We start from the raw sequence: 20,379 nt of genomic DNA on the forward strand, positions 1-20,379 counted from the left end.
AGATGATAATGCTAGGAAAAGTTTAAAGCAGCAAGAAAAGAGAAAGATCAAATATGAAATGGATTGACTCCATAAAGGACAGCACAGCCTTGATTTTGCAAGAGCTAAGCAGAACTGTTAATAATACTGTAGGACATTTTGGAGATCCACAGGGTCACCAGAAGGTGGAGGCAACCTAATGGCACAGAACAATTGATGGGATTACACTCCCTCTGAAAACACAGATGCACAGTTTGGGGGTGCTCCTTGATTCGTCTCTGAGCCTGGATGCCCAGGTTTCGGCAGTGGCCAGGAGTGCATTTGCACAATTAAAACTACTGTGCCATTCCTGGAGAGATCTGATCTGGTCACAGAGAAACAAGCCTTAGTTACATCCTGGCCGAATTACTGTAACACTGTGTGGCTGCCTATAGAAAATGTCAGGAAACTTCACCAGTCCAAAATACAGCAGGCAGATTGCTAAATGGGGCTGGTTACTGGGATCATATAACCCTTCTGTTACATTACAGCAGCTTCAATGGCTGCCAATCCATTTATAGGCACAATTCAAAGTGCTGGTGTTCTCATCCATAAAGCCCTAAGAGGCTTGAGTTCAAGTTTCTCAAAGTATGAGCCCGTTTGAGTGTTAATACCACTAGGAGAGTTTTCTCTCGGCCCCACCACCTTCACAGGTGTGTTTGGTGGGGACACGAGGCAGGGCCTTCTCTGTTGCTGCTCCCGGACTTTGGAACCTCCTCCCACAGGAGGCCAGACTGGCCCCATCATCAGACAAAGACCTTTCTCTTCAGGTAAGCTTCCTGGCAGTGACTGGCTGCCTATGTGGGATTTTTAAATGGATTGTTGTGTCTTACTGCTTTGAATGTGGTTTAGGAGTTGCTTTTGATGACCATTTTTAGTGTGATACTTGTTTGTTTCTCTTTAATATTTGCATAATTATTGTTTGTAGTTTTAAATATTGTCTTTTAATGATGTAAGCTGCCTTGTGTCCTTTTTAAGGTGAAAGGCAGGGTAAAATTATTTTAAATAAATACATCTTATAAATACACAAATACACATTTTAAAATTAAAATCAATTAATCTGAATCTTTATTTCTTGGCCATTTAGCTACAATGGATGACATCTTTGTATTATGAGAGCTGCTTTCTCCACCCTATGCATAACTGTATGGGTAACACTTTTAAGTTCTGTGGCGCTGCTTGCTTATTATTAATGAATCTTGTATACCCAGTTTCATGAAACAAGTTCCTTCTTATTTGCATTCATATAACAGACGACATGAACAATTGTAACAACTAAATGCTATAATTTGTACGCCCAAGACCTTGGCAACAGTGTCAGTGTGGAAGTCACTTGCAGAATCCGCAAATCATCTCACACTTAACATAAAAAAAACTAAAGAACTCATAATTGATTTTAGGAGGAAGAGAAATAGATGTTTGTATTTTTACTGGGGGACTTTTAGTGGGTGGGGAGTGTTTGGGGAATTTTATGTGTGTGCATGTGTCTGGTCTCTGGGTGTCTGTGAATTTCGTTGTATGTGTATATACTTACAATGACAATAAATTATTATTATTATTATTATTATTATTATTATTATTATTATTATTATTATTATTATTATTATTATTATTATTATTATTATTATTATTATAGTTCCAGCATCCCTTTGATTTCAAAGTCAGACAAGAATCCAAGTTATCTTCCTCAGCTGGGTTGAGTATCCATTACACAGGAGAATCTTGAAAATACAGTATCAATACAAATGCTATAGTTATAGACACTATAATATCTGCATAATATAATTCATATACTGTAATACTGTATCAATATAATATAATGTATATTATATAAATTAATAATATAATATCAACATAATTGTATGCATTTCAGAAATTCACTATGTAGATTCAGCCCTCCAACACAAAAATATAAAATTATTTATATTATTTATTTAAAATAAACGTGGGTCCCTTGTTGTACTGCTCTAATAGTTAGGAATTCTTTCCTGGTATTCATCCAAAATCTGGCTTCCAATAACTTAAGCCCATTGTTGTGTCTTGAACTCTGGAATGTCTGAGAATAGATCCTGCCACTTCTCTGTATGACCGCCTTTATACCTTCAGGCATAACATCCAGTCCTGCTCAGGGAAATTCAGATTCCTTTGGTTTTTGCTCGCCCCCTCCCCAATAAGATGAAGATTCTAATTGAAGCCTTCCAACAAGGTGCAAATACGGACCTCCCAACCTGTCCTCCTCGTGTAGAGGCGTGTGTCTCTACATTTTTATGTCTAGCTTCGGCATGCATTTCCGCCCACGACCTGCGAGAAAGAAGCTTTTCCGCCCGCAGTTGGATGATCTGAGTGTCTTCCGGGGACTAAGATGGCGGCTGAGCTGGGATGGTCCCTGGGTTTGGGGCTTGTAATCACGACGGCCTGAAGGGCGGCGCTGCCCCTTTGCCCCGGGAAGGGACCCCACTCCCCCGTCCCATGCCCTCCCAGGTGAGGTGGCGGCGGCGCGGCGATTGTTTTTGTCACCCGTGGCCCTAAAGAGGGGAGGGGGGGGAGAAACTGCTGGCGATAGTGCGGAGGGCATCGGGATGGGTGTCAGGGGTTGCCGGGTGGGGTGGGGTTAGGGGGCGGGGCGCGCTGTGCAACTAGGGCACCCCCGGCCAGTGGGCAGGAAGGAGGGGGGGGAACCCCGGGAGTGACGTCATTATTGGCCAATATGAGGAAATGGAAGTCTGGGCCAAACTGGCTGGTGGGGGGGATGTCGTTCAGAGAAGCCAACTTTCCCAAACTCTGCCCCCCTCCCGCCCCTCTCGCTGTCCCCGATGGCTCCCGCTTGGTGTAGATGCAGCAGACACTTGAGGTGCTTCCCCTTCCTCTCGAGAACAGCTGAGATGCTTGAAATAAAGGGGTTCCTCTTCTCCCCTCTTTCTATTCATCTCCTTGTCTCTGCAGCCCAGTCTGTGACTTCCACCCTGGTTCTTTGCACTCTTGCCTTCTGGGTCTTCCTTGGGCGGAGTGGCCCGGGATCTGAGGTGGCACCTCAGTTGTGTTCCCAGTTAGCGAAGTGTTTCATTGCTTGAAGTAGAGTGGCTCCCTTTGCTCACTCTACCTGCTGCTAGGTTTTTTTTCCTGATACAGAATGATACGCGGTCTCACCTTGCTTTCCAGTTGACAGAAGATGAATAGTTCCATCTGCCGCCTGTGCTCAAAAGCAAGTAGTGAAAGTATGGTTGTTGTGGGTTTTTCGGGCTCTTTGGCCGTGTTCTGAAGGTTGTTCTTCCTAATGTTTCGCCAGTCTCTGTGGCCGGCATCTTCACTCTTTTCGTGTTCTCTTCAATTCTCATGATTTTGGCTGCAGGAGTATATAAAATTTCCTCTTGCAAGGTCTTTCCTAGGGCCTTTAAGTGGGAATCCCTGGACTGAGAGCTGTACAGAATCCCTTAAATATCTTTTGTTTTTCCTTGGGATATCTGGTAGAGTTAAGGATGGAAGGACAGATGTCTATGGAGAATGAAGCAGAGCTGACATGAGTCAGTCAGGTGGGAGGGATACAGGTTTTGTGTGCAGATACATTGATACTTAAATATTTAAGCTCTTGTGCTTCCTCAGTTGCCTTGCTAGCAGACTAATGGCTTTTCCTTGTTTTTTCTGTAGCTCCTCTTCCCTGGCAATGCATGTGGCGTGTCCATCCCAGCCCTCGGAAAGGACGGAGCCTGCACTGGTCCTAGCTGTTATATGAATTCCGTGTCACCCACCTCAGTGCAGTACTTAAACCAGGATGAGCTGCGCCACTCAGAGGGAAGACAACTCTTTAATCCTAGGGCCAGCAGCCAAAGAGGGAGCAACCCAGGGCTGTTTCCTGGAGGGAGAGCAGCAGCCAGCCAGCAAAGTGAGCCCGACGAAGTGGACAAGATCAAAAGCAAGCTTCTCTCTACCTGGAACAACGTGAAGTATGGTGAGTCTGACTCGTGAAAACCTTTCCCATCTGATTTGTTTCTTTTGAAATAAAAGAATTCAGGTAGAACGTGGTCACTTTCGCCCAGAGTTCCATTTGCTGCCACTTCTTCCACCAAATGATCTCTGTTGATTAAGATCAAGTCCAAAATAGCTACTCCTCTGGTTTCCTCCGCCGTTTTTTGTAGGAGAAAATTTCTGGCACACAAGCCAGAAATTTCTTGGAAGGTCCATATTTGCCACAGTTTGTCTCCCAACAGATATCAGGATAATTGAAGTCTCCTGCTACTACTACATTATGTTTCCTTGAAATTCTTGCAATTTGTTTTTCAAAAGTTTCATCTGCATCTTCTTGAATGGGTGGTCAGTAATAGAGTGCAACTACCGTGTTCCTTTTGTTTTTTGCCCAAATTATATTAATCCAGATGCTCTTGATGGGACAACCAGGCTCAGCCTCATGTATTGCTATGCAGGAATGTGTGTTTTTGACACAGAGTGCTACTTCACCTCCCCTTCCATTCTCTCTATCCTGTTTGAATACTTTGTACCCTTCCGTTGCTCTATTCCAGTCATGGGAATCATCCCACCAAGTTTCAGTCATCCATATCAAGTCATATTTATTCTCCTGAACTAGAATTTCCAGTTCTTGTTTGTTTCCCACATTCCTGGCATTTGTATAATAAACATTAGAGATTGTGTGGTTTGCAACTTGTTTTGTTTCTTACCTTTTTTTAAAAAAAAGATTGTTATTTGGCCCCATTAGAGGTGCTCAGTCTGTTCCTCTACATAAGCCTTCATCTGTTGGAGCACTCACAACTTCCTAAGATAACTCTTCTAACAGTTAGGAAGTCTTCCCTTATATTCAGCTATAGCTTGAACCAATTATTATATGTCCTGGACTCTGGAAAGATCAAGAACTGATCCTGCCCCTCCTCTGTATAACTACCTTTCAAATATTTGAAAAGTGCTCTCATATCTCACCTCAGTCTTGTTTTCCCAAAGTTAAACATGCCCAGTTCTTTCAGACTTTTTTTTCACAGGGCGTGGTTTCCAATTCCCTGATAATCCTTATTGCCCTCTTCTGAATCTGTTCCAGTTTGTCCATGTCCTTCTTCAGGTGCCATGTCTAGAACTGGGCACAGTAAAAATGAGACCTAACCAATACTGAATAGAGGGAAACTAGTCCTTCACATGATTTGGAGACTGTACTTCTGTTAATGCAGCCTAAAATAGCATTTGCCTTTTCTTTTCTTTTCTTTCCTTTTTTTTTTTGTGCAGCTGCATTGCACTGTTGGCTCACATTCAGCTTGTAATCTACAACAATTCCAAGATCCTTCTTGCATGTAGTATTTCTGAGCCAACTGTCCCCCATCTAATAACTGTGTTTGGTTCCTTTTTCCCATGCGTAGAATTTCGCACTTATCCTTGTTAAATTTCAGAAGAACATAGATTCTTATGTTAGCTTTCACTTCTGGTGCCGTAAGATAATTTTTTTTACCCCGAGCAATTGTTTGTTCAACAACAGTTTCTCTGAAACTACTTCATGTCTGGAATGTTGCCATATTCTTTGGCATGTGGCAGATCTCCAGGTCTTGGAACAAATTCGCTTATTCACTGTGCTAAAACAATGGACAAAAGGCACACTCTTAGTGTTTCAAAAATCCACGCGAGATTGACAGATTGAATAGAAACTTTTGGTACTGCAGTGTATAGTTTGTACATGTTGTGGGGGAGGTATGTGTTTATCCAAATATGTGTGGGAAGAACACACCCTACATTGCTGTCTTTGTAGATCATCTTAGATGGAGCAGGGAAGGTAATCTGATCCAGAGAACAAGTTCATCCTTTTTTCTCATCATTCCCTTCACCCTCTGCTGGTAATAAAGCTGCCTCTTATTGCATGGCTTTCTGGCTCCTTTGAGAACATCTGCACTGCTGGTTACCACCTACTTCTGCATTAATTCTTGAACCACACTGTGGAGAGTGAGCATGTGTTGATTCTCCACATAGGTTAAAGAAAAGGTCCTGTTAAATTTTACTTAAGATAAGGGATGAGTACACATGTGCATGTACAAAGAAGCTAAGTTGGGAGATACTTACCTCAGCAATATTGCAAGTGAGAAAGATCTTGGAATTGTTGTAGATCAAAAGATGAACATGAGTCAACAGTGTGATGTTGCTGCAAAAAAACAACAACAAACAAACCAAATGCGATTTTAGGATGCATTATCAGAAGTATAGTCTCTAGTTCCTGTGAGGTACTAGTTCCCCTCTATTCAGCATTGGTTAGGCCTCTTCTAGAACCATATTCAACTAACTTCTGGAATCATATTTTAAGAAGGATGCCAACAACTGGAGCAAGTTCAGAGGAGGGCAGCAAGGATGATCAGGGGACTGGATACCAAGCCCTGTGAGTAAAGATTGAAAGAAGTGGGCATGTTCAGGCTTGAGAAAAGAAGACTAAGGGGAGATACAATAGCATTCTTCAAATATTTGAGAGGTAGTCATACAGAGAAGTGGCAGGATCTTTTCTTGATCATTCCAGAGTGCAGGATATGTAATAATGGGCTCAAGCTACAGGAAGCCAGATTTAACCTGACTATCGGGGAAAGCCTCTTAACTGTTAGAGCAGTATGACAATGGAGTCAATTGCTTTGGGTGTGTGTGTGAATGCTCCAACGCTGGAGGCATTCAAGAGAAAACTGGACAGCCGTGTGTCAGATCTGGTTTGATTTGGATTCCTGCACTGAGCAGGGGCTTGGACTCAATGGCCTTATAAGCCTCTCCCAACTCCATTATTCTATGATTCTATAAAAACATTTTATTTCTTACCTTCTACTCCAATAAGCTAAACACAGAGATAGGGTTGTGGAGTTTTCGTTCTGTTTTATATTTTATGTATTCAGTGGTTACTGTATTTTTCTGTGTATAAGACATGACTTTTTTCTAAAATCATTACACTAAAAATTGAGGGGTGTCCTATACACGGAGGTAAGCTGAGGAGAGAACAAAACGGCATATACCTTGCCTCTGTAAACAGGCTTCCTTCAATCATGAGGCTTAGCTTCGTCCAGTCAGGAGACTTAGCTTCCTCCAATCGCGAGCCTTATGGAACTGACGTCAGCTGATGCTGAACAAACCAATTGGAACACGCCTTGTTGGAGGTCGAGCCTGTAAGCAGTGCTCAGATTCAACAGGGACTGGTAATGGCCGAGCATTCTGAGCCCAGAGGCTGAATACTGAAAGCTACGTTGTCTTAATTTTTGAGTTAGAGAAGTGTTGGGGGGTGTCTTATAAACGGGGGTACCTTATACATGGAAAAATATGGTCGCTTTATTGTTTCTGCCCTGCTCTTCATACTCGCCAGCAGAAGCAGTATTTGCTGGTCCCAAACAACAAGAGTATATTGTGGGAATAGACAGACGTGTGAGCAGCACTGATTGCGGGAACTGGGACAGGTCTATGGGAAAGACCCTTGCTACCAGTCTGGCTCACTTAACTCATATTAGCCTTGGAAAATGGGATTGCCCTGTGCTGTAGATGTTCCTGAGTGTGTGCGAGAGACCTCTGCGCCCAATTTGGAATAAATATGATATTTTTATACTTCAACCCAACCCCTTTTGTGGTTGTATGTAAGATGGAAAGCTCTTCACAATTAGAGAAGGTACGGCATGGACTGTAATGGTCTCCTATTTTCTGCAGAGCATTCAGGTTTCTCTGTTCTCATGGCCAAAGACGGATGCATTTTGTTATGTCCTTTAGGTCTGATTCAGTTGTCTAGGTCTGTGTGTAACAAGGGCAGTAGGTGTCTTATAATTTTATACCTCCTTGTGAGGAATTAAGATTTAAATGTCATATTTTTGAAAAAGGCAGTGCAATTTAGGCTTGTAAAAGATTTGAAATTAAAATGTGTGATCCCCCCCCGCAATGTATATGAGAGACAATGTGATGGTGTCAATAGAGAGTGTTGTGCTCGGGCTCTGGAAACCTGGGTTCAAAGCCCTGCTCAACCACTGAAATTCATTGGGGGGGGGGGGCTGGCAATGGTAAAGCTCTATCCTGACATTTTCGTTAGAGTCAGCATAAGTCAGATGAAACTTGACAGCACATATTTTATCATTCCATCCTGTAGGAATATCTTCTTGCAGTAGCACCATCCTGTTCTTCAGCTTCTTTGTTTGCTTCTTATGTTGGGCCTCTCTACCCAGTCCAAAGAGATGCAGTGGGCTAGGAGGAGCCTTAGAATACCCTTTGGAGCGGATGTTGGTTTCTTACTCCCTTTGTGTTTGCTCACTCCAGGGAGTTAAATGAGCTTGTTTCTTCTAGGGATCTCCTCATGGGTGGAAACAGAGTTGGCTACCTTTATTTCTATTTTTGTCCTCCTGCTTGAGAGAGAGGCTGAGTGTTCCTGCAGTGACCCTTTTTTTAGAAACTCAGGTCCCAGCCCCACAGCCTTATCCTAGAAACAAAGCTTTATCTTGCCTTTTGTAACCCTGCGGAGTAATAAAGGGAGCGAGTAAAATGGGAAAGGGCCGTGTTTAGTTGAGGAAAAACAAAAACCACTCCTTCTGGAGTCATGCATTCTTGTTGGCTTGCGATAGTTTTAGTTGAGCAGGAGGGTACAAGTACAGCAGATCATAACTGAGCTGTGGCTACTTAGAGGTGCTCACCAGTGAGTAACCTCTGTGGAAGATAAAGCACAAATGTGCTGGTGAAAGGCCTCACTTTTACAGAGGGGTGTATGAACTGAGGAGAGTGAACCAATGGTGATAGAGAATGGAAGAATGTTCATGGTTCTGGAGACCAGTTATTGCTTGGGTCTTCACCCCAGCCCTGGGAGGAAAGCAGAAGCCAACCTTGACCGTTCATGGAATCTCAGGGACTTTTTGGTTCTTTTCTCTTTTCAGGTTGGACAGTCAAAACCAAAACCAATTTCAGCAAGCTTTCCCCAGTCCACCTCTTTGGACACACCTACCACTTTGAACGAGAAGGTGAGTAGCCATTGGTGTCCAGTGGTGGAGGAACAGGAGAGGTTTGGCTCTGTTGCAGGGTGGTATTGTGAGCTCCCTCCAGTTGGCCTCTGCTCCCTTGCCACATCAGTTTCTTGTGATATCCCTGACTCCATGACATTGGCTGTGGGTGATCACAGAACAAAGGAAGGCTAATTGCCTTAGAGAAAGAACAAAGGAGTCGACCACAGATGTCCGAGCCAGCGGAGCCTAAAGGCAACATCCTGAGAGCTCCCTTTATTGGCTTAGCATGAGTTACATAGTATGTTGTGAGAGAGACAGATAGGATACTAGTTACCTAATCGCAACTAGGATTGGCTGAAGAAACCCTTTGATTTTATGCTCTACCTCTAAGCGAAAGGGCAGAATGCGAGGTTACCCCGCCTGCTGGCAGCTGCCACTTCCTGCCAGGAGTGTATGCACGTCTTGAACAGAATGCAGCTACCATCTTTAAGTTTTCCCACAAATCCTTAAGAGTGTCGTTTCCAAAGGAGGTTGTTAGTGCTCCAACGGAACAAAAATTCCAGAAAACAAACATGAGTAGGTGGCTTTGAAAGACAAGGCCTAAAAGCCCTTTCATACCTTTGTGGACTTTCTCTTCCCACTTTTTCTTACTTTCTATCATGAGGACGCTTCTCTCCCCATCTTTTTTTTTTTTTTTTTTTTTTTGCTTGGGGAAGACGTTTTTAATGGCATCTCAATGGCATTAATTACGAACTGTTTTGATTTGCATTTGTTTATCCAGACTAAGAGCATCTGGGCAATACTGCAATACTTACAGATCTGACCAGCCTTTTTTTGTGTGTGTGGCCTTTCTGGCACTCTCACGGAGCCGCCCTACCTGAGTAGGTCCTGTTTTGCCTTACAGAGGATGTGGAGCGCTTCCAGCAAGACTTTGCCTCCCGCATCTGGCTGACCTACCGTCGGGACTTTCAGCAGCTGGAGGGCACCGTGTGGACCACTGACTGTGGCTGGGGCTGCATGCTCCGGAGTGGGCAGATGCTGCTCGCTCAGGGCCTCGTCGTTCATTTTCTTGGGAAAGGTAAGTATCCGGAGTGCAGCACTTGCAAATGGAGAGTATATCTATTTTGCCCTCATATTTTAAACCATACAAGCTCTGGAATCCTATGTGGTAGATCCCAAAGGGCTGTCAGGTCCCACAGGCTCTTTCTTCTGTTGTACTTGCCGTCTCCTGACATACCAGCAAGCAGAAGAGACCAGCAGAAATCTGATTTCTGGAGAAGACGGCTCAAGAGAAGCATCAGGAATAGAGCCCAGCAGTTTGTTGATGTCTAGAGAGTCCCCCCCTCCCCCAAGCCCATTTTGAGTGTCGCTCACGTGTGTTGACCATCTTGGACACCATGTGGGGATCCTTGCCTTCAGGTTGTCTCGGCATGTTTGTGGCAAATGGGAAAGAATGATGTTCAGATCACTTGCCAGGGGACCTGCTTGGGCTGTTGACTTCTTTTGCAGCTCTTCCTTCTGTTCCTTTCTGTTTGTCTTTTCAGGCTGGACGTGGCCAGATGCCCTTCTTACCACCGGCTTAGCAGAGATGGAGCCCATGAGAGCTGTATCTCTGCCCTGTCCAAGTACAGCCAACCCGTGTCGGGCTGCACCCATCCCCACCAATCGGAGCTGGGGCCCTTGGGAGTTGGAGACCCCTCGGCACCACTGTAGCCCCGAAAAAATGGAGAAGGAACGTTATCACCGGAAGATCATCTCATGGTTTGCAGATCAGCCTCAAGCACCCTTCGGGATCCACCGCCTGGTTGATCTGGGGCGCAGCTCAGGGAAAAAAGCTGGGGACTGGTATGGGCCCTCCGTTGCGGCACACATCATCAGGTGAGGAGGGCAGAGCGCAGCAAGGGATGTGTTCCTGGATATGGGGAGAGCCAGGCGTGGAAGAAGGGCATGGCAAAGATCTGAAAATTTGAAACTGTTGGAAAAGCTCATTTCCCCCTAGGTTGGTTGGTGGTTTTGTGTTTTTGTTTTTTTGAACCAAGGCTGATAGCTGAACTATCTCCAAATGCCTCTTTTCATATCAAAGCTGAATTTACTGCTTTAGCAACATAAGACATTTCTTCTATAAGTTAATTATCCTATAAAATTGTAGTGTTTGATGTATTTTATCAAATATAAACACCTTAATTTTAGATAAGTAACAGTGTGAATATATTCTAAAGAGAGAGATGCAAATGGCTGCACCCTCTGCTATTTAAGCCTACTGTATGTGTCTTAGATTTGCCATTTGCGCCCTCTGCGAATCTGGCTTGACTCACTAGTTTTGGACCGTTTTGAAACAGGGCTCCTTTGTTCTTTATGTGTTGAGGGAGATGGGAATGTTGGGCAGATACAGCTTCTCTGGCTTCTGCTGCCTTGCAGTGGGACCAGCCGCGTCTGCTAAAATTTCTTCATCTCTACAAGCGTAAAAATAAAGGAGGCCTGCTGGTTTGGATGGTGTGGCTTTGGGTCAGGATGTCTGTGAAAGACCAGCATCCTCCCATACAAGTTGACCCAGAATTTGAGATGTTCAGCAGAGGTTTGGTTGTTGGCTTGGCCCACCACTTTCAGAGGCTAAGAAGGGAGAGCACAGAGTAGGGGTACCTCTGCAGCAGCGTCCTGTTTGTGGAATTCTTTCCTTAGGGAGGCCATTTTTGTTGACGGGCATGTATCATGACCTCTTTTCTTAGGCATTTGGTTTTTGAATATATTTTTAGTCTGGTTTCAGAGAATGGTTTTGTGTTTTTATGCTGCAGTTTGATTGAAGATTGCTTTTGGGACCCTGGTGACAGAAAAGTGGTGTGTGTCAGCAGCCCTTTGGCTGGCTCTTTTGCTCCTACCTTTCCAAGGTGGCTAGAATGCGTTCTTGGCACAAACCCTGGAGTGGTGGTCTTGGTGTCACAGAGCTGGGTTGAGGGGCCGGGAAGCCAAGGGGATAGGACTGCATTCCACTGAACTGTCCCCTCGTTTCCCTGCAGGAAAGCAGTGGATTGCTGTTCAGAAGCTGGCAATCTGGTCGTGTACGTGTCTCAGGACTGCACAGGTAAAAAGTGTGGGTGGGAAGGTGAGCGAGCCTGTCTTGTATCTCGTGAAGCTCCCCTGGGAGTTCACGGTGGAGGTGATGGAGTGCTGTTTCCAGGAGTTATGACTGAATTCCCTTCCTGGTGTAGTGTACAAAGGAGACGTGGCAAACCTGGCCAACAGGAGTGAAGGTCGGACGGCGTGGGACCCTGCCGCAGAGTGGAAATCTGTTATCATTCTGGTGCCCATGCGTCTGGGAGGAGAGGCTTTCAACCCTGCCTATGTGGACTGTATCAAGGTGACTTGGGAACATGTGCAAGATGGTGGAACTCTGGGCCCCTATGGGCCTATCTGTGTTTGCAACTATGGCATTTCCTCATTCTTTTTTCCTTGCTGGCAGCAATAAGGCGAGAGAGGCACAGGGAATGCGTTTTACCAACACAAGAGGGAAAGAAACCATAATTGCTCTGTGGGGAGACCTTTGCAATTTCAGGAAGCAGTTTCTGTGGGTTTTGCTTGAAGAGGAGTACATTATCTAGTTGTGAAGCTGTTTCATGAAATACAGCAAGTCAAGAATAGCAACTAAACATGTCGGCCTACGTTCTCTTTGTAGTTGCATTGCTTTCCTTCTGCCGGTAGTGTTTGGCTATCCAAAGCATTTGAGGGTGTGACTCATTGTGTGTCAATTCAAATCATCCTGCATTGGCATGCAGTGAGCTAGTCAAGATGGTCTTGATTACATTCTGAAGGATTCAGACCTCTTTCCTCCTTATGCAGGAGCTTCTGAAGCTAGAGTTCTGCATTGGGATCATCGGCGGCAAACCAAGGCATTCACTTTACTTTGTTGGCTATCAAGGTAACAGACCTCATTAATGTGGCTTCAAAATCTCTTATTTACTCCTTCTCCCCAAATGTTTGAGATAAAACATGCTTCCTCGTTTTCTCTCGTGATGTTGTGTGAGCATAAACCCCACATTATTTGCAGATTCCCTCAGCAGTAAGTTACGTAATGCAAAAAAATTTTTAGCATGAACTGTAGAGGTGTCCCATCATATGTTTCATACATTTTGCACTGTGTTTAACAGTAGCTATGTGAATATTTTTCTACGACAATCCACAGAATTCCACCATGGAATTCTAGGAGTTGTAGTCTGAAGCCACAAGTGTGTGTACTACCAGTTAGCAGTTATGTCCTTATTTTTATATGCCATTATAAATACCTGAGAGGGTATTGAAATCCAGGTTCCAGGAAGCCTCCCCTGACTCTCTGTTCACCCCATCACACATTTAGCTGCAGCAAAATGTATAACATGGAGACAATTGAAGCTTTTGAATTAACATTGAATGAAGGCTGTTTCAGATATGTTACTCCAGTCATAAGGACTAAAAACTTGATGAAGTCCTGAATTCTCAGGATTCTATGGTTGTTTCCAGATACTATAAACCCTGGGATTTCCCAGGTATTTTTGTCAGCGGAGTCTGACCTTAACTCCAGAAGCAACATTTCTGTGACAGGTGTCTGAAAAAGTTTCATCCATCAAATAAGACTGTTAGCCTTTGAAGTGCCACCATGTTTTGTCCTTCTCTCCCTTTTTCCCCTAACAAAACTCAGTAACGTTTCCAAAGCCGCCGCATGTGGTGCAAGTCCATCACGTGGCTCGCAGCCTTTTTTATTGCCTGAAACCTTGACTGGGTGAGGAAACGTTCCAATTTCATCTGTTCTCTTAATCATTATGCGCCCCCGTTCATAAGTGTATTTTATCAAGGTGAAGATTTAAATATATACATATAAAACGGGTGATAAACTAAATGCATAATAAAGGCGATTCTAACAGAATTTTAGTAACATTGCTTCTGGGTAGGAAGGTCATCACTGGTAGAGCCTGCTTTGTATCTTGAATGGGATCTTGGCTCAGGACATTTTCTTCACCTCCTTCTCCCTAAGGGGGAGATATCAACTAGAATGGCACTGCGGACGGTGACTTGGGGTTCTGCACCTCCTTCCGTATTCCTGCTAGGGGGCAGATGGTCATTCGGCAAAGAGATCTCCCTACCATTGAAGCACCTCATTTTCACTCCTGACATGTCTTGTTGGAAAAAGCCACAAGGGGACGCGTCGGATTGGATGTTGCCTGGTCCTCTTTTCCGTCTGGTGTCGTAGCCTCAGGTGGAACCAGGAGTCACACCCAGGATCTGTCACTGACCCCTGCTTCCCATTTCCCTTGCTTTTTAGATGATGCTCTCCTCTACCTGGACCCCCATTACTGCCAGCCCTTTGTAGACACCACCAAGGAGAGCTTTCCCTTGGAGGTGAGTGTCTGCCGTGCCCGTTGGAGCTCAAACTGGAGGGCATTTAGTCTCTCGGTGGCAGCTTGTTAACCTTATCTCTGTTGTAGGATTTGCAGCTTAAATCCTTAAACCATAAATGTGTGCCACTGAATGTGAGAGGAATCAATAGCCTGTTTCAAAGAAGGTAAATACAGGGTTGAATGGATTGTTAAATATTATCGGAAAACATGTTGATTATTTTTAAATAAAAAATATATGGAATAAACAAAATCGGATATAGCCTACTTGCTGCAGAGTTTTGAATTTTGGTTAAAAACCTCTAGCTGCACAGAGGAAGAGCAGAGATTAGCTTCAAGTCTCCCTAGTACACTATTTCTTATTCTTATCAACCGGCAGCTACAGTCTCAATAACTCACTCCGAGACATTGGTAAGAGAAATAATTAAAAAGTTCCATTTACTCACATTTTAATAGATAAAAAACAGCAGACTGTACAAAATGACTGCTTAAAGTAGCAGGCCTCAGCAGACTAATGGCATGCTTCCAGCAGACTTGATTATCTTCATGCACACACTGCTAACTGCCAGCAGACTAAAAAGAGAGAGGAACAGATGCTTAAGTAGAGAGGCGTACATGAGGTTGAAAATAACTCCAGCATCAAGGCCATCAAGTCACATCCAAAGTATAGCACTAACAGGGTTTTCAAGGAAAGAGATATTTAAGGAGGGGTGTTAGAACAGGTGAGTTTCATAGCTGAAGGAGAATTCAAATTCAGGTCTCTTGTTCTATTGAGTCTTTCACTCTATCCAGTACATTAGGGTGGGTACCAATAGGTGGTATGTTACTAAAATTTCTGGATTGCCTCTGTTTCGCACTGTGCTGAAATCTTAGAACAGAATGTGTTCTTAAATTCTCCTCTGTATGATCAAACCCAGCCATCCAGAAAACAGAGTTTTATTAATGAAGGCCTGGTATAGCATGGCTGTGCTCTTAGTGTTTGGCTTTGAAAACATCTATTTCTCCCCTTTGTTGTATCTAGAAATAGTAAAGGTTTTGAAGGTGACTCTGTCTGGTCTGAATTCAGTTTCACGATTAATTCTTGCTATGTCGAGGAAATCCCAACTCGAACATTAACTCATTGTGTGATTTTAGATAGCAATTAGTTATGGTAGGGTCTGTCTCAAAGCATTGTGGATTTTTTTCTGCATAACAAAGGAAAAGACTGTGGCAGATGAGAAATGGTGTCAGGAAGGTGCTTGGACATCTTTAGAGAAGGGAGGCCTTAGAGGGCTGATCGCCCTTGATCTTTCCTAATTATACTGGTACCTGTTATTGAGTTTTGGGCTGGGCATGGTCGATCCCAAATTCCCAAGAAGGATAGAAGAGAAGGGCAGGGCGGCCTATTGGTGGTCTAGTCATTGAGCCAGACAAGCGTGTTTATATTATTCATTGCTGGCTACTCTCTCTCTCTCTTTTTTTTCCAGTCCTTCCACTGTAACTCCCCCCGGAAAACAGCCTTCACCAAGGTGGATCCCAGCTGCACTATTGGCTTCTACTCTCGCCACAGGACAGAGTTTGAGGATCTGTGCTTACACTTGACTCGGGTGAGGAGATATATTTTCCTAGAAGAAGTTCAACCACTGCTGTAGTAGACTGAATTGTGCTAGTAGGATTTATTAGGCAGTACAGTAGGACCCCCATATCAGTGGGGGGGGGGGTCAGTCCAAGCCCCCCCCCCCACAGATGCAAAGAAACACATTGTATTGAACTATCTGGAAGGTGAGTCAAGGCAACTGGACTTCTTTCTTGTTCAGCTGAAACATTTTGCTTCACAGATATATTGTATTGAACTCTATTTTAATATCAAATGCTATACATAGCATGGTCTCTGGCACCCTCTAGTCCCTGGTTCTGTTAACTTCATTGTTAAAAATACATATTTTGGGGGGGGGATTTTTCTTTTAATATTTTTTTATATTTTCAAACTGAATAAGTGAAGCAGTAGATACTGATCTCGTGGATAAAGGAGGAGCCTACCATAATGTAAGGACTTAGCAGAACTCTGTTTTTGCAATGAGGTGGAAGCAGGTTGTGTTTGCAGAAGTCTTAAGTTACGAAAATATCTGGAAGGAAGCACTGGGAAAGGAGGATTGGGTGCTGCTTCACGTGGTGATGACCTTAAAAGTATTGGAGGATGTTATGAATTAACACTCAGTTCACTAGCAATTTTACTTGATTTGGGATGAGTTCATAAGAACTAGAAAGTTAAGCGTCCCAACCAGGAAATGTAACAACTCCATAGTTCTTCAGGGTCCTTACCGATGTGCTTTTCCACAGTCCTCTCTGAAACAAAGCAAAAACCAAAAAATTGGAACTATTCTAAGCCCATGGTTCCTGAACTTCGTTTCTCCCAGACTTTTTAACTTCCCAGGGCAGCTCTTACAGCACATGCTTCCCACCCCTATGCTCAGATTTTAAGGCAAAAGGGACTGTGGTTTCTGTGAGTTGAAAGTCAAAGCATAAAGTGGACTAAAGCATGGCTCTAGCCCAGCGATGGCGAACCTATGGCATCTGTGCCACAGCTGGCACGCAGAGCCCTTTCTGCAGGAACGAGAGCCATAAGTCACCAGATCGCTACTTCCCCACCCCCCGCAGCCAAACCTCAGGAGGCGGCTGCAGCTGCGGTGCTGGCCCTTCCACAGATGATGGGCCAGGATCCAGAACAGCTGGCACTGGTGGCAGATCTGGAGTGGGGTCTTGAGGCACCTCTGTGCCCGGGATTCTCCCTTCCGTCGCCACTTCCAGTTCCGCCACTTCCAGTGCCACCCCCCGCTGCCCGCTGGATTTTTTTGTTCGTTTGTTTTTTGTTTTCCAATTTGGACATTCATGCCAAAAAAGGTTCGTTGTCACTGCTCTAGACTGCAGCCAGTTCCATCTTTTGTCCCCCCCCCTCCCCTTCCTGCACTACAGGTCTTGAATTCTGGAGCTGCCAAAGAGAAATACCCCATGTTCTCCATTGTGGAAGGCTGTGCCCAGGAGTATGGCTTGGAGGAGCTGTGTGCCCGGTTCTCCCAGCAAACAGTGCAAGTCCAACGGTCTAGCAAGCGGAGCAGGGCAAATAAGCCCCCCACAGAAGATTTTGTTGTCTTGTGATCGCTGGCTGGGCGGCCCCAACACTTCTGATGTATTTATTTGTTTGTTTTATTTATTTGAAGGGGCAGGCCTGAAGCTGAAGTGTCTGTTTCTTAGGTCCAAGAACAAGGACTTCTGTATCACATTTGCGGTGGTTGTCTTTAGTCCATGGCTCTTCCTCAGGGGAGATCCTGCACACAGACTGTTTTGAGGTCACCAGCTTTTGTGGGGGGGGGGGGGGCTGTCGTCTCCTAGTGGCTGCTGCTAGAAAGAAGTCACAACACTGGAATAAATCTACTGAGCATGGGCAAAGGCTGTTTGGCACCAAAATGACTGTAACAGGGTGAGAGCCAAGATTTTTGTTTGTTTGTTTGTTCCCTTAAGAGACAGCTAACAGTGTGAGGAGCACGTTTCTTGAGGAAAGAAGTGGTTGTAGGTTACTTTCAGGTTTCTGTCTCTCCCGTTGAGATTCCAAGGCTTTTTAATTCTAATGAACACTCCAAAGCTGAATTCAGGAACAAACTATTCAATTCCTCTGGGTAGCTGCTGGACCTCTCAGAGTTCAAGGATATTCCCGCTTCCTTTGTGCTGTTCCCTCTCCATGTCACAGTTGCATTTGCTTTTCGGCCCCTCATAATTGGGAAGCAAGGAACCACTTGGCACATCTTTTTTTAACCGACGGATGGGTATGTGCGCACACACTCGTGTGTGCAGAAGGGAGTCTGGACTGACTTCAGATTTGAGGATGAGGAATTCTTGAACTACAGGCTGCTTGTAGGTCACTGGGATAGAGAAAAAATACACCAGGAACAGTTCTGGCTGATTAACAAGGCCTTGTGTGGACATGAATAATTAGTACTATTATAACCTGGTGTCAGAGTGCATAGGAGAACTTCTCTGGTTGGAGACAGAGAGGGAGAATGGAAAAGATACTTTGGTGGCAAGAATGGGTTAAATGTGCATACAAATTACACAGATTGTACCAGAGGCTGTTAAACAACTGCTTGTGTGCTTCACAGTCATGACAGCCAGATTCTTTGTCCGTTTCTTTCTCCGCCCTCCCATCGTTGTTTCCCCAGGACCATTCCCATATTGCTTTCTCCTGCCTCAGCAGGTGTCTTTTGAGCAGCAACTAGGGGGGAGACGAGACTGACCTCTTGGGAACCTGGCAAACGCACGCCTGAGTGCTCTTCTGCCTTTCTCTTCCCCCCCCCAACTACTGCTTTTCGACTCAGGGGTGTGTGGTCAGCCGGGCTTGGTGTGTGAGTGACTCTGTTGGCAACTGGGAATCTTAGTGCAAAGCCTCAGAGAAAAACACCTCTTTCTAGATTGGTTTCAATCAATAAAAATGCCCTGTGAAGAGGTGTAGCACGAGGCGTGTCTTGTGTCTTTAAAATCAGTGCTTGTTGGGGGACTTTTTCTTAGTGGGCTGAGATGGTTGCACAGTTTATCTAATCTACCGGTAGCTTTAAAGTGTTGCTATTCGAGACTACAATTCTCAGAATTTAATGGTATTGCTTAGGGGATATTAGTAGCTATAGTCTGCAACAGTAATTTTCCCAGTCTCTGAATCTAACACATAGCTTGCAAGGAAATCTGTCTGTGACAAAACCAGCGGTGCCTACGGAGTTGCTTCTGAGCTCCACCACTTAATGAATGCCAAGCAGCTTTTTAACTGCTCATTCCCAATCTCTGGCATGCGCAGGTAGCAGTTGGGGCTTATCATGCTAAAGTTCGTGTCCTTCATCTCCATCTGCTGCTTTCTGGTTTTTAACAATAATGCAAAGGGTTCGTCCCATATTCCTTTTCCTCGGTGCACTTTTCTTGTCCTCTGAATTTCCCTGGGGTGGGTAGAGTGAAACCTAGATTTAGAGGAACCGTGAGAAGTTCAGATTTCTGTCAGAGAGTCCTTATGATAAGTGAGCCATTTTGATCCACTTGCTCATGAAGCCACACCAAAAGATTCTTAGGGAAGGGTGACAGTGCATGGCTGTATCGTTGCACTGTACCAGCAAGTTACATGACGCTATCAGGAAAACACAGTGTGCATATGCTAAGCTTCGCCAAGTTGTCTCTTAGCAACTAAGAATCAGGGTGGAGACCTTTTGGCCCGACAGATGTTTTGAGTTTCACTTGTCAAAACCTCAGTCTGGATGGCTGGTGATAAGAGATTTTGGCATGCATAGTCTAAAACATGTAGACTGCCAGAGGTTTCTTACTCCTAGATGAAAGAGGGGAGTTACAGTGCTGCTAGTGAGGTGGGGGTGGCTGTACACCTGATTTAGCAGTGATGTGGTTCTAATATCATCTCAGCCCTGAAGATCCATCACCTTCAGGCATGCCGTTATTTTCTCACTTTCCGAATGGTAGTTGGCTGACATTGCAAGACAATTGTAAGGATTTCTGAAATTAGTCTTTGGATTTTTCAAACATACTGCACAGTCCTACATATAGGCAATTTCGTATCCACAGAGTATTGGGTGCATCATTTGGTTCCTGATCTCATAGCAGGTTCTGTCTCTGCAGGTTTGAAAGCTGTCACTCCATGCCTAGTGTCCAGTTGCTGTAACATGGAACTGCAGGGAAATTTCATAAGTACACACACTAGTGGACTCCCCGTGGCATGCCCATTCTCACCTTGGGAGCACCTTGGAGTGAAAGGGGAGCTCAAAACAATTTCTGCTCTGCTTCTCATTTAGGCAACAGGACACTAGCTGTAGCCAATAGCTAAGAAGCCTCATATGCAGCAAGCTGTATAATAGGCCTCATTCACAGAGAGGAACTGCCATTGCAGACATTCCATCCCACCCAAGCTTGTTTGCATCCCAGTCTTTTGGGAAGACCAAATAGGAAGTGGACTGACTATAAAGGAAGCAGCAAGCGTGAATCTGCCAGACCCAACCAGGGCTGTTTAATTATAAAACATTTTGAAGGTTACTCATACATAAAAAGGTAAAAGTAAAGGT

General features: G+C 44.5%; 1 protein-coding gene across 2 annotated transcripts; it reads left to right on the forward strand.

Annotated features, from left to right (window-relative positions):
* Positions 1 to 2,333: 2,333 nt before the first annotated feature.
* Positions 2,334 to 18,781, forward strand: ATG4D (autophagy related 4D cysteine peptidase). Of its 2 annotated transcripts, none has more exons than XM_020791635.3 (11): positions 2,334 to 2,499; positions 3,664 to 3,964; positions 8,871 to 8,954; positions 9,841 to 10,014; positions 10,481 to 10,814; positions 11,951 to 12,015; positions 12,143 to 12,291; positions 12,771 to 12,849; positions 14,227 to 14,303; positions 15,766 to 15,885; positions 17,252 to 18,781. In XM_020791635.3, exons 1-11 carry the CDS (start codon positions 2,398 to 2,400, stop codon positions 17,432 to 17,434), a joined length of 1,668 nt encoding a protein of 555 aa, XP_020647294.3. In that variant the 5' UTR covers positions 2,334 to 2,397; the 3' UTR covers positions 17,435 to 18,781. The 2 variants fall into 2 exon arrangements, with proteins under 2 accessions (XP_020647294.3, XP_020647295.3); XM_020791636.3 differs by lacking the exon at positions 2,334 to 2,499 and adding an exon at positions 2,744 to 2,869.
* Positions 18,782 to 20,379: the final 1,598 nt, after the last annotated feature.

Source organism: Pogona vitticeps, chromosome 2 (assembly GCF_051106095.1).
Source record: "Pogona vitticeps strain Pit_001003342236 chromosome 2, PviZW2.1, whole genome shotgun sequence".
Classification (NCBI taxonomy): Eukaryota; Metazoa; Chordata; class Lepidosauria; order Squamata; family Agamidae; genus Pogona; species Pogona vitticeps.